The 13,581-nt window shown below is 41.4% G+C and overlaps 1 protein-coding gene across 1 annotated transcript; it reads left to right on the top strand.

The window, feature by feature from the left end:
• The first annotated feature begins 879 nt into the window (after positions 1–879).
• LOC120993673 (piggyBac transposable element-derived protein 4-like) lies at positions 880–2,595 on the top strand. Its single transcript, XM_040422154.1, has one exon. The coding sequence runs from the start codon at positions 880–882 to the stop codon at positions 2,593–2,595; it is 1,716 nt and encodes a 571-aa protein (XP_040278088.1).
• The last annotated feature ends 10,986 nt before the right edge of the window (positions 2,596–13,581 follow it).

Here is a 13,581-nt window from a genome sequence, read left to right as displayed (position 1 = left end):
TAGCAAATGTTGTGCCCATTCACAAGAAAGGTAGTAGGGAGGAATCGGGCAACTATAGGCCAGTAAGCCTGACATCAATAGTAGGGAAATTAATGGAAACCATACTTAAGGAGAGGATTGTGGAACATCTAAAATCCCATGGATTGAAAGATGAAAAACAGCATGGGTTTACTTCAGGGAGATCATGTCAAACTAATCTTATTGATTTTTTTGATTGGGTGACTAAAATAATAGATGGCGAAGGGTGCAGTAGACATCGCTTATCTAGACTTTAGTAAGGCTTTTGATACTGTCCCACATAGAAAGCTTATCAATAAATTGCAGTCTTTGGGCTTGGACTCCCATATTGTTGAATGGATTAGGCAGTGACTGAGGGACAGACAACAGAGGGTTGTAGTCAATGGAGTATATTCAGATCATAGTCTTGTTACTAGTGGGGTACCTCAAGGGTTCTGTTCTGGGACCCATATTGTTTAACCTCCCTGACGGTATTCCCGAGCGTGACTCGGGGTTAATTTTCGCTGCCAGAAGCGGTAACCCCGAGTCACGCTCGGGGTACATTGCAGAGGGAGCGGCGGGTGTCTTTACCTAATCCCGGCGATCCAGAGAGCTCCGGCGGATGTCTCATCTCTCTTCCTGGTTTCGTCTCTGTGAGCCGCAGCGCCTCACAGAGGCGGAACTGGGCGGGAGATTCAAAAAAAAAAAAAAAATACATTGTATAAAAGTCAAACACACACATAAAGTTAGGTGATACAGTGGAATCCTGTCAGATTACACTATCACCTCAGATTTGACAGATTTGACATCTGATCATTTTACACTGCCCTGGCTGCCCTTTTAGCTGTTTTTTCTAAGCAAAAAAAATATATATTTTTTACCATGGCATCAAAGCGTCACTTTAGCATCACCAAAGCGGGTTTGGATCAGATAATTGACAGCGACAGCGACACAGAGCCCCTCGCAGAATTGAGCGACAGCGATAGCGATTCGTGGAAAGATTCGTCATCCGACTCTGACCAGAGAAGTGGCGACAGCGACGAATCTTCACTTGAGCTCAGTGAGGTGCGCTCTTGGTGCCCTATTAATTGCGGTATGGATACAGTACCACCGCCAAGATTCCCGTTTACAGGATCGCCTGGGATGAAGGTAGACGTTGATCACAATGATCCTTTGGCGTACCTAAAATTATTTCTGACGGATGACGTCATTGAAAAGATTGTCACGGAGACAAACCGCTACAAAGAGCAGCAATCCACTACTCTGCACAGCAGATTTTCCAGAACCAGAAAATGGGAACCGGTGAGTAAGGAGGACATATGGAAATTTCTGGGGCTAATACTTCTTCAGGGGGTGGTGGGGAAACCCCTGCAGAAATGGTACTGGACTACCAATAAATTGCTGGCAACCCCATTTTTTGGCACCATCATGTCCGAGTACCGATTTTCCCTCATAATGAAGAATTTACACTTCACCAACAATGAGGAATTTGACGAAGCCACACATCCAGCGCCAAAACTGAAGAAGATCTGGGAAGTATTCCAAATGATCATAACCAATTTCCAGCAGGCCTATGTGCCAGACAGAGACATTAGCATTGATGAAAGTCTGATGGCTTACAAAGTACGCCTCAGCTGGATTCAATACATCGCATCCAAGAGAGCGCGGTTTGGAATAAAATCCTATATGCTCTGCGAGTCTACAACTGGCTATATATGGAATTCCATCATATACACCGGCAAAGGAACACAATTCAACCCCAGGTACAGCGGCTATGGGATGGCAACGTCATCAGTCCTTTCACTGCTTGAACCATTGCTCAATCAGGGGTATTTTTACACGTCGCCTGAGCTGTACGAGTTTCTACTAAAAAACAAGACTGACGCATATGGAACCGTTAGGGCCAACCGACGTGGCCTGCCATGTATGTTTTCCAAGAAAAAACTGAAAACAGGAGAAATGGTGGCCTGGCAGAAAGGAAAGATGATGGCAATGCGTTGGCGTGACAAAAAAGACGTGTGCCTAATGAGTACAGTACATAACACCTCCACTACCACGGTCCACACAAGAGGTGGGAAAGATGTCATAAAGCCACAACTTGTGATCGACTATAATAACACCATGGGAGGAGTCGATAGAGCCGATCAGGCGATGACATTCTATCCAGCTATGCGGAAGCAACAAAAAAAATACTACAAAAAAATATTCAGGCATCTCCTGGAACAATGTCTGTGGAATGCCTATATACTGCACAGAGGAAAGAGTGACAAGCCTCTTGTTCACTCTGACTTCATCTGGAAGGTGGCGGAGCAGATTTTTGTGAACTACCAAACGCCATCAGTGGCCGTGAACAGATCTGGACGTCGCGCTGTTGACGTTGTAAACCCAGAGAGGCTGACTGGTCGTCACTTTATGGATTACATCCCGCCAAGCGCAAAAAAGGCAGCACCTACAAGGATGTGTGTAGTTTGCTGCTCAAAGCGAGATGGAAATGGAAAAAAAATCCGAAAGGAAACCAGGTTCCATTGCCCTGATTGTGACGTTGGTCTATGTGCAGTCCCATGTTTCAAAATTTACCACACCCAGGATGTTTACTGAATTTTCTTTTGTTTGACAATTTTCATTATTTATTACATTACTGAATAAAATTATATTATTTATTAGATTATAACTCATGATTTTATTTTTTCGAACTTTATCACATCTGAGAGGTCTACTAGAGTCTTTATTGGTCAGGTTTAAGTAAGTAATTACTAAGAATTGCAGGCCTACAATACATAACACCAAATTTCCATGCAAAAAAATGGTACCGCTTTTGGAACAAAATTCCTGACATAATCATACCGCCAGGGAGGTTAATATCTTTATCAGCGAAATTGCAGAAGGCCTCGATGGTAAGATGTGTCTTTTTGCTGATGACACAAAGATTTGTAACATGGTTGATGTTCCTGGAGGGATACACCAAATGGAAGTGGATTTAGGAAACCTAGAAGAATGGTCAAAAATCTGGCAACTAAAATTTAATGTTGATAAGTGCAAGATAATGCACCTGGGGCGTAAAAACCCAAGAGCAGAATATAAAATCAGTGATACAGTCCTAACCTCAGTATCTGAGAAAAGGGATTTAGGGGTCATTATTTCAGAAGACTTAAAGGTAGGCAGACAATGTCATAGAGCAGCAGGAAATGCTAGCAGAATGGTTGGGTGTATAGGGAGAGGAATTACAAGTAGAAAGAGGGAGGTGCTCATGCCGCTCTATAGAGCACTAGTGAGACCTCATTTGGAGTATTGTGCTCAGTACTGGAGACCATATCTCCAGAAGGATATTGATACTTTGGAGAGAGTTCAGAGAAGAGCTACTAAACTGGTACATGGATTGCAGGATAAAACTTACCAGGAAAGATTAAAGGACCTTAACATGTATAGCTTGGAAGAAAGACAAGACAGAGGGGATATGATAGAAACTTTTAAATCCATAAAGTGAATCAACAAGGTAAAAGAAGAGAGAATGTTTAAAAGAAGAAAAACTGCTACAAGAGGACATAGTTTTAAATTAGAGGGGCAAAGGTTTAGAAGTAATATCAGGAAGTATTACTTTACTGAGAGAGTAGTGGATGCATGGAATAGTCTTCCTGCAGAAGTGGTAGCTGCAAATACAGTGAAGGAGTTTAAGCATGCATGGGATAGGCATAAGGCCATCCTTTATATAAGATATAAAATAGCGCATTTTTCATGTATTTGGCGCAACTGCATTGTGTTGTATGACAGTCTTAAAAATAGACCAGATGTTGCCGGGCGTAGGATTCAACTATTTAGCTGCGTTTGAAAATGTTGCAAATAATAAATATACAGGTGAAACTTGAAAAATTTGAATATCGTGCAAAGTTCATTTATTTCAGTAATGCAACTTAAAAGGTGAAACTAATATATGCGATAGACTCATTACATGCAGGGGACGACTCCTGTTGCCAGTGATTGGTTAAATAAATCTCTTAATGGTTTTGCTAGTTCACCGCTGAGCTCTTTTAATAGCTTTGGGTGTATCCCATCAGGCCCCTTTGACTTATTTGTATTAATTTTAGACAGCTGACTTAGAACCTCTTCCTCTGTAAAGACACATGCATCAAAAGATTCATTAGTCTTCTTTCCTGAGGTCCTTTTCCTTCATTTTCCTTTGTAAAAACTGAACAGAAGTATTCATTGAGGCAGTCAGCTAGTTCTTTATCTTTTTCCATATACCTTCCTTCTTTTGTTTTTAATTTGGTAAATCCTTGTTTTAGTTTCCTTTTTTAATTTATGTATCTGAAGAATGTCTTATGGCCTTTTTTCACTGACTGAGCTAATTTCTCTCCTGCCTGTGCTTTAGAAGCTCTTATGACTTGTTTGGCCTTTCTCTGCCTAATCTTATAAATTTGCCTGTCATCCTCGTTTTTTTTTTATTTTATATAATTACTAAATGCTATCTTTTTGTTTTTAATGATTTTGGCCACTTCTGCTGAGTACCACAGTGGTCTCTTAAATTTTTTGCTTTTACTGACAAGCCTAATGCAACCAGACTTGAAAGTGATGATCTAAGATGATAGATGTTTCCCTAAGTTTCCTTTCTACATTAGTTTTACACACTAGTATCCAAATTACAAAAACTGAATATCTCTTGGTCCTGGAAAAATGACTAAAATACTTTGCTTCTGATGGGTTTGGAGCAATGCTGATGAAGGTCTCTGGGCAACCTACTGTATGGGGGCCAACTTATATATTTTTTTAAATGAATGAGAGAATATATACATATATTTGTAAATTGGACAGGTTAAGGCTCACAAAACTCCACTTCATTTGGCTTCCTTGCAATATGACACTGTCTTTAGTGGAAGGGTTGTAAGTAGTGATGAGCAAAGTATTGAAAAATTTGATTTGGCTGCTTCACAGAATTTTACAAAGAAATGCACAAATCACTATCATGAAGAACATTTTTTTGGAAGTAGTGGGTGGGTTCATAGCTGATCGCAGCATCTGAGAGCAATAATATAGTGTAAAAAATATATTAAAATCATATGCTCATCCATTTGATTGCAAAGAGCCAGCCGCCATCCTGATTGATGATCTAGCACAAAATATCACGCGGCCCGTGATAACTCCATCATGTCGGCCGTCTTGGTGACGTCATAGGTCACTGTGCAGAGGATTTTGTGCGAGATCTTTAATCAAGAGGGTGGCTGCCGGCTCTTTGCATTCAAAATGATGAGGAAAGTATATATTTTTTTTTTTTACCGCCATTCAGGGAAAATCGATTCTTGGCTTTGCTGTAAATCAAATTTTTCCAGAAATTCAGATCAAATTCCACTTTGTACGCTCTTGTCTGCAATCAATTTAGAAAAGCTTTTAGAAGTCCTGTCATCCATAGTATTACATAATGCATTGATTGCAGTATAATATACTGTAATATTGAGCCCTTAAGGACCCTTGCCGTACATATACGTCACAGCTGGATGTGACTTAAGGACCAGGGATGTACATGGACAGCAGGCTGATCGGGCAGGTGCAGGATCTGCGCCCACCCTATCAGCGGCACGGACCCAGCAATCACTGACAGCCGGGTCCCTGCTGCTTACGCCTGCATTGGTGAAGACACCGATTCCGGCGTATTAACCCCATTTTTGCCACAGTCTAAGCTTTGACCGCGGCATGCAGAGGGTTTGTGGAGGGTATGGGTGCCAACCGCATCTCCTTCAGGTCACCACGCTGCAGTGGCGGGGACCCGCTGGCAGAGAAGACAAGCCCAATGCCTTCCATAGCCATCGGGCTTTCCTCCTACGGAAGCCTGTGAGATCCAGCCCTTAGGCTGGGTCTCACAGGCAGGCTGTTGGCATAAAAGCTGACAGCCAATGCATTACAATACAGGTTGCATTGTTATGCATTGCAGAGGGGATCAGACCCCAGAAGTTGAAGTCGCATAGTGGGACAAAAATAAAAAGTAAAAAAAAAAACACATAAAATTGCGAAAAAAAGAAAAAAGAAAAACAGAAATATTGAGTATTGCCACAAACTATCACATGATCCAACCCCTTACCTGAACACTGTAGAAAAAAATAAAACTGTACTTAAAGAATTATTTTTTTGTCACCTTACATCAGAAAAAGTGCAACACCAAGCGATCGAAAAGTCATGCGCACCCCAAAATCATACCAATCAAACCGTCATGTCATCTCATCTTGCAAAAAATTAGACAATCGCCCAAAAAATAAAAAACTATAGATCTCAGAATATGGAGACACTGAAACATGATTTTTTTGGTTTAAAAAATGCTGTTATTGTGTAAAACTTAAATAAATAGAATAAGTAAACATATTAGGCATTATCGCGTCTGTAAGAACCTGCTGTATAAAAATATCACATGAACTAACCCAGTGGCGGATTATAATTGGGGCGTTTGGGTCGGCAGCCCCGGGCCCAGGGTGAGTGAAGGGCCCACCACCAGACCCAAAGTTACTAAAATATATCTGCAGTAGCGACGCACAGCCAGCGCTTCACTTACACGCGCCGCTGCGCTGCCTGCTGCAGTGCAGACAGTAACAACCGGCCAGCTTGCTTGATCCCGCCCCCGTCAGCGCCGCGGTGGAAGGAGTTAAAAATGAAGCAGGGCGGATTCGGCGAAAGACAGAGTGCCGAGGAGAGGAGGGGGGGCACGTGACTCAGTCAGTCACTCACTGTAGCTCCGCCTCCTCCGTCGCAGAACACAGAAGGCGCGCTGCAGTGCTTTATTCCCGCCCCCGATCTTCTCAGTGCCACCACTACTATTGCCAGCGCCAGGAGTCAGGACAGCCTGGCTGGAGTGGCTGGGTCTGTGAGAGAAAGCAGCAAGGAGGGAGGACCTGCTTCGTCGGGGTTAACTTCCAGCATTCCAGTGAGCAGGCACAGCAGCAGCCAAAGCTAGTACATTTTGATGAATGGTGATGGCCTGGGCAACAGGGCAGTGGGACTGTGGGTTGTGTCTGTGAGTGAGAGGCAGAGCAGCAGTGGCCATTTTAGTCAGATTACAGATTACAGCCACTCTGCTGCTTTGGCTCTAATCTGACTGAAATGGCTGCTGCTGTCTGGCCTCTGCTCTGCCTCTTTTTCACAGGTGCCACTGCCCATCACAAAGTGTGTTTGACTATAAAAATTATGGATTATTACACCAAGTGTTTGATATTAAAATGGTGGATTACAATTGATCCTTCTCTTTACAGGTGCCTAGCCCAGCACACCAAGTTTTTGACCATCAAAATGATGAATTATTAATCCCTGTATGATATAGGGATTAATAATCCAGCATTTTGATGTTCAAACACTTGGTGTGCTGGTCTGGGCACGTGTGAGGAGAAGGATCAATAGTAATCCACCATTTTGATGTTCAAACACTACCACGCTACCACGGACCCTAAGTTTTGGTTCCTGTTTGCAGAATCCATAACGGAATTCTTAGATAACCCATACCTTATATACCGTTTACCGAACTTGAAAACAGAAGTTCGCTCAACACTACTGGGCACCTGTGAGGAGAGAGACAGAGCAGTGGCAGAGAGACATTGGCCAGCAGCCGCCATTTTAGTCAGATTACAGGTTACAGCCACTCTGCAGCTTTGGCTCTAATCTGACTGAAATGGCTGCTGCTGTCTGGCCTCTGCTCTGCCTCTTTTTCACAGGTGCCACTGCCCATCACAAAGTGTGTTTGACTATAAAAATTATGGATTATTACACCAAGTGTTTGATATTAAAATGGTGGATTACAATTGATCCTTCTCTTTAAAGGTGCCTAGCCCAGCACACCAAGTTATTGACCATCAAAATGGTGGATTATAAATCCTGTATGATACAGGGATTAATAATCCACCATTTTGATGTTCAAACACTTGGTGTGCTGGTCTGGGCACGTGTGAGGAGAAGGATCAATAGTAATCCACCATTTTGATGTTCAAACACTACCACGGACCCTAAATTATGATTCCTGTTTGCAGAATCCATAATGGAATTCTTAGATAACCCATACCTTATATACCGAACTTGAAAACAGAAGTTTGCTCAACACTACTGGGCACCTGTGAGGAGAGAGACAGAGCAGTGGCACAGAGACATTGGCCAGCAGCCGCCATTTCAGTCAGAACCGAGCCAAACCTCCAGAGTGGTTCCTCCTCAAATATAGAGATTACTAATCCACCATCATGTTATATTTATTCTACAGATCTGCTTATTCCACTATCATTACCTCCTGTGAAATCCAGCATCTCACAGAAGTAAAAAACACAAGGGCAGACAGCCCTACAAGAGGATCACAAGCCATTCATTTTGACGGTAAGAAGCTGTGTCTGTGCAAACTGTTTGGTAGGCAGGTCGCTGGTGAGAAATTCCCTTTAAAGGGGTTGGCCACTCTCTGGTAATTGTTGACCAATGTGTTTCTGAGATGATATGACACTTACCTATAGTCCTTGGTGAAATTCTGCACCATTTTCTATATTTCATAAGGTATTCTCCCTTGTTTACAAAGTCTCTTGTGCTGTCCACACAGAGGTCCTGTCCATAAGATGGCCGATAATGGAGGGTCATGTGACCAGGCAAATCACCTCCATGTGATGTCTCCTCTATTCAAAGCCACTGCATCTGCCATCTGTACTTGTTCTGTTGGGAGTTTAGTACAGGTGCAGTGTGTTTGAATGGATGAGCCATCAAATGGAGGTGACATTATACACTGCTAGTTTCCATAGGTACGACCACCCTATAATCCAGCAGCGGTGGTCGTGCTTGCACACTATAGGAGAAACTTCCAGACTCACTGGTGGCCGGGACCACATGAGTGCACAATCTTTCCTATAGTGTGCTAGCATTACCACTACTGATGGATTGCAGGGTGGTCATAATAAGCATGAAAATGAGCAGTTTTATAATGTGATGGAAAAATGCATCCAGCAAAGGAAGCAATATGGACAATCACAATAAATTAGTAAGTGTCTTGTATTAACTTTCTCTACATGATAAATGCCATTTACTGAAGTGAGACAAAGCCTTATACTGGGGTCTCATTATACACAAGGCACATTTACTTGCGCCAACCTTGGAGGCAGTTACTGGGTGGAGAGTGCACATATGATTTTTTTAAATATTTTTTGTAATATTTTCGGATGCTAGATTGTTCGTTTCCTGAACATGATTATGGGGGATGTTATAAATGTATGTGGTCTGTAAGAGTGTATGTCCTCTGACACTTACTATTGTATACAGTATGGCACTATTGTACATTTTCCAAACTGGTTGTACAGAAAACTGACTTAGTTGTCCCGAGCAACCAATCAGATCCCACCTTTCATTTTTCAGATCTCATTTGGGAAATGAAAGGTGGAATCTGATTGTTTGCTATAAGTAACCAAGTCACTTTTCCTTTTAATTTAGTTTGGATAAATCTTTCCCTGTAATAATAAAAAAAAAAAATATCCATTTAATATATTATTTGAAGGACTATTTACCATTGTTATAAAAACTTCAATAAAGGTTCGAAGTTTGCAAAGAATTTCATGTTGTGTAGTTATATTTAAATATTTACTATAAATATGGGGCAGTACACCGAATGGGGGGGGGGGGGGCATTGATAAATAGAGGAAAGGGGCCCAAGTTTGGGAAACAGCCCCGGGCCTATGATGCACTTAATCCGCCCCTGAACTAACCCCCCAGTTGAACACCGTACATCACAAAAAGTGTTATACCAAGTGATCAAAAAGTCATACATATCCCAATATTGTACCAATCAAACTGTCATCTCATCTCATAAAAAAATTAGATCCTACCCAAAACAATCACCCCAAAATAAAAATAAAAACTATAGCTCTTAGAATATGGAGACACTAAAACATTATTTTTTTGTTTAAAAAATGCTATTATTGTGTAAAACTTAAATAAATAAAAAAGTATACATATTAGGTATTGCGGCGTCAATAACAACCTGCTGTATAAAAATATCACATGACTAGTGATGAGCGAGCATGCTCGGCCGAGTACCGGTTCGACTCGAGCAGTGCTATGCTCAGCTCATGCCGGTACTCGGCCGAATACCACGTGTGCCCGTCGCATTGCTCGAGTCTCCACCCGCACGTTTGGCGCATCCTGAAGCATCCAATCAGTGTTCAGGTAAGTAATTGTCATGGATGAAGTTAGCAGATATCTGGAACATATAAATAAACGAGCGACTGGCTTGATCCCAAACTAAGGAGCTTATAGGTGAGCCCTATAAAACCCTAAGAGCTCTCCCTGACTGCTATGCACATGCAAGGATCTGTATGGTAGACGATTGCATGCCCGCGTACCTAATACTGTGTGACACCTAAAAACCCTATAATAGTGAGGGGACACGACCACCGGCTCCCTGCACTTAATACGGATGGAGTCAGGGTCACCTAGAATCAAGCCAGCAAGGAAACACAATAAAGTAAAATACTTATCTGTACAAACAGTAGAAGCAGCCTCCAGCATTGAACACCTCATCCAGGAAGTAGTATAAATCGCAAAGTGAGGCAGTATGGGAGGGATTATAAAGGAAGATGATTAGTCGAAATAAGTGACACCTGGCAGAAGGAAAGGAGATGAGAAAGTGAAACCAAAACAAAGAACATCATACAAGAGGTAGAGTAAAACGTCTGCCAGATCTTCTCACAGAACTGGCGGTGACAGTAATTTCCTCCAGTGTAATGCCATAGCCATGTTAGCTATAAGTCTTACACTGGTTGGCTTGCCAGAACACGTGGTACTAGTTTATATAGGAGCCGACGTCCCGCGTGTCAGGGAGAGCCAACATAGGCAGGGACATATAGCGTTTTGCTGAAATTACAACGATTGAACTCCCAAAAAGCTCTTGAAAGACAAAACAGTCCTCTTCAGGACTAAAGTGTGTGTTTGACAGCAGTGCAGCATTTATTTATTTTTTAACAAGGGTTAAATTCAGCAGTATTAGGGACTGGCGACTGCAGGAAGGGACAGATAGTGCAGGGCTGGAAAATCGCTGTGTTCAGTACTAAGAAGTTTTCAAAAGAAATAAATATTACATATCAGTGAGATCTACAGTACACCATCAGAAAGCAGTGTGTTTAGCAGAAATTCTAAAAAGGGGCTTATTCACTAGAGTGTGCCTGCTAGTGAGATACACACCGCTCCATCATAGAAATTTATTTTTCTGGGTAAATTAACCTAATTTGTGCCACATCTGTGTGCATGCTCAATCCACAAATGTTATATACAGTATTCCAGCCAAAAATAATTTCTATTTGGGACAAATTTTATTAGTTTGGGTCACATCTGTGTCTGCATTTAGGCCGCAACCATATATACAGTAGTGTTGAGCGCGAATATTCGATTAGCGAATTTTAATCTTGAATACCAGCACTTCGCTAATTCGTGAATATTTCGAATATAGTGCTATATATTCGCTAATTTGAATATTCATATTTTTTTGTTTTTTTTAAAGTTGTTCCCACTTCCCAAAAGAAGTTCCTCTTACATGTGTGTGGGACTCCGTGCTCCTTGCCCGCTTCAGTCAGTGCCCGTTGGCGCGTCTGCCGAGTGCCGACTTTCCATGCGCATGGAGCGTCCCCATCACCATGGGAACGCCTCCATGCTAAAATGTACTGTCGGATGTGAGAATCACGGTCATCTAGACTACGCTCAAAGTTGGATGCGCAATGCGAGTAAAATTACGCATTGATCGGATCACAGTAAGCACGAATAAAACATAACTTTTAATATTATTTTTAAATAGTCAATGATCCACCCACTTAGGACAAACAACGATACAAACAAACATATATAGAGAAATATGGGAGAATGGACAGAGTGAGGGAGAGGACAAACGCGAGGGATCCCACTAACTCTATGGGAACCCTCACTATCACCTCAACCCACAGGAACACCGTGATGGTGTATGGCCTGTGGTCCCGTACCTGCCCTGACTCTCCCTAGAAAGACCCAAAGACCTCCCAACGCGTTTCCCCTAGAAAAGGTTCATCAGGGGAGAGATAATGGGTAAAGAAATAGATAAACACACACAGTAACATATAGGTCTTAGATAAAAATTCGATAGATCCACCAATGCCGGGTACAAAAATAATTCTTAATCACAGGCTTCTGTAATAGATAATTAATTGCCATTAACACCAGCTCATATAGTTATAGCAGATATACAATAATAAGATGTATCCAGGGGTCCCACCTATATAAAGGGACTCAATATTCAGATGTCACAATTGATAGTCACTCGAGCACTTGTTCCCCAGGGTCACATGTATGAAAATAACGATGTTATATACTGTGAACCTTACTTTAAATGCAAACACCACCAGTCACCATACATGAAATTAATGCTGAAGATCTCATTATCACTGCTAATTATGCCACAGATGCATACTACTCCTGTTCACAACCCAAGGAGTACATATCAATTTGTTAGATGGTTTAAGCAAAGATAACCGATGCAGTCCAAAGGACCTTTTACTTATCCTTGAGTGAAGAAAGTGATGGGTAACTTGTATGGCCGCTGCATTGAGCATCCAACTTAATTTTGTGTATAGGCAACGTTCCAAATGGTTGGCTTGCTAGAATTAACAAATATAGAGAATATAGTGCTATATTCATATTTGTTATATTCATTAATTCTTATTTTTATTTTATTTGTTTATTAAATCTTTTCCTTGCTATACAAAATTAAAATAAAATTTAGCAGTGTTGATTCTGAGTACAACAATACACAATCTACCCACATAACAGGTATAAAAAAATCTGCCCACATAACAGGTATAAAAAATTATATCACTTTAAACAAACAGAAACATACAAATCTAGTGGATACTCTACACTGTTTTAGGAGAGTTCAAATGTTCCCTGTTCAATTCCAAATTCGACTTGGAATCGGGTCGCCTACTAACTATCAGAGCTTGTCACCCATCTCCCAACCCCCCCATGATGGTCATCTCAGTAAACTTCACCAGTGGTCGCTCCAATCTCTCTCCCCCTCTCACCCCGCCCCGGGATAAAGATGACACACGTTCAGGCCGAACCACATATTCCTCATATCTCTCAATTCTTGCCAATAGATTCTTCCATTCCCTAATGTTCGGTGGTCTTTTTGATCCGCACTCTCTTGTGATGATAACTTTTTCCGCCATAAGGCCTCTTATCCAGACCCTTTTTTTCTCTCTTACCCTAATTAATGATGGTAAGCAACCTATTTGGAAGAGGTATTGATGACACTTCAGTTAAGAATCCAAAGACCTCTCGCCAGTACGATTGCATACTTGAACAGGTCCATATCATATGAATATAGTTAGCAGACTATTCACTACATCTCCAGCATTTTGATTCTTGTTCTTTATAAATCTTGCTTAGCAATATAGGAGTCAGATATATTCTATGAATAATGTTAAAGGAAATAATCCTAAAATTACTAGAAATCGTTGACTTTTTAATGTTTTTGTATATATTCCCCCAGTCTATTGTGTTTAATCCTATATCCCTCACCCATTTTTCCTCACTGTTAAATTTTTATATTTTCCCCATTCCCTTCCTTATTATCCT

The sequence above is a fragment of the Bufo bufo genome, chromosome 3 (genome assembly GCF_905171765.1).
Source record: "Bufo bufo chromosome 3, aBufBuf1.1, whole genome shotgun sequence".
Taxonomy (NCBI): domain Eukaryota; kingdom Metazoa; phylum Chordata; class Amphibia; order Anura; family Bufonidae; genus Bufo; species Bufo bufo.
This window is presented reverse-complemented; position numbering and strand designations above follow the sequence as displayed.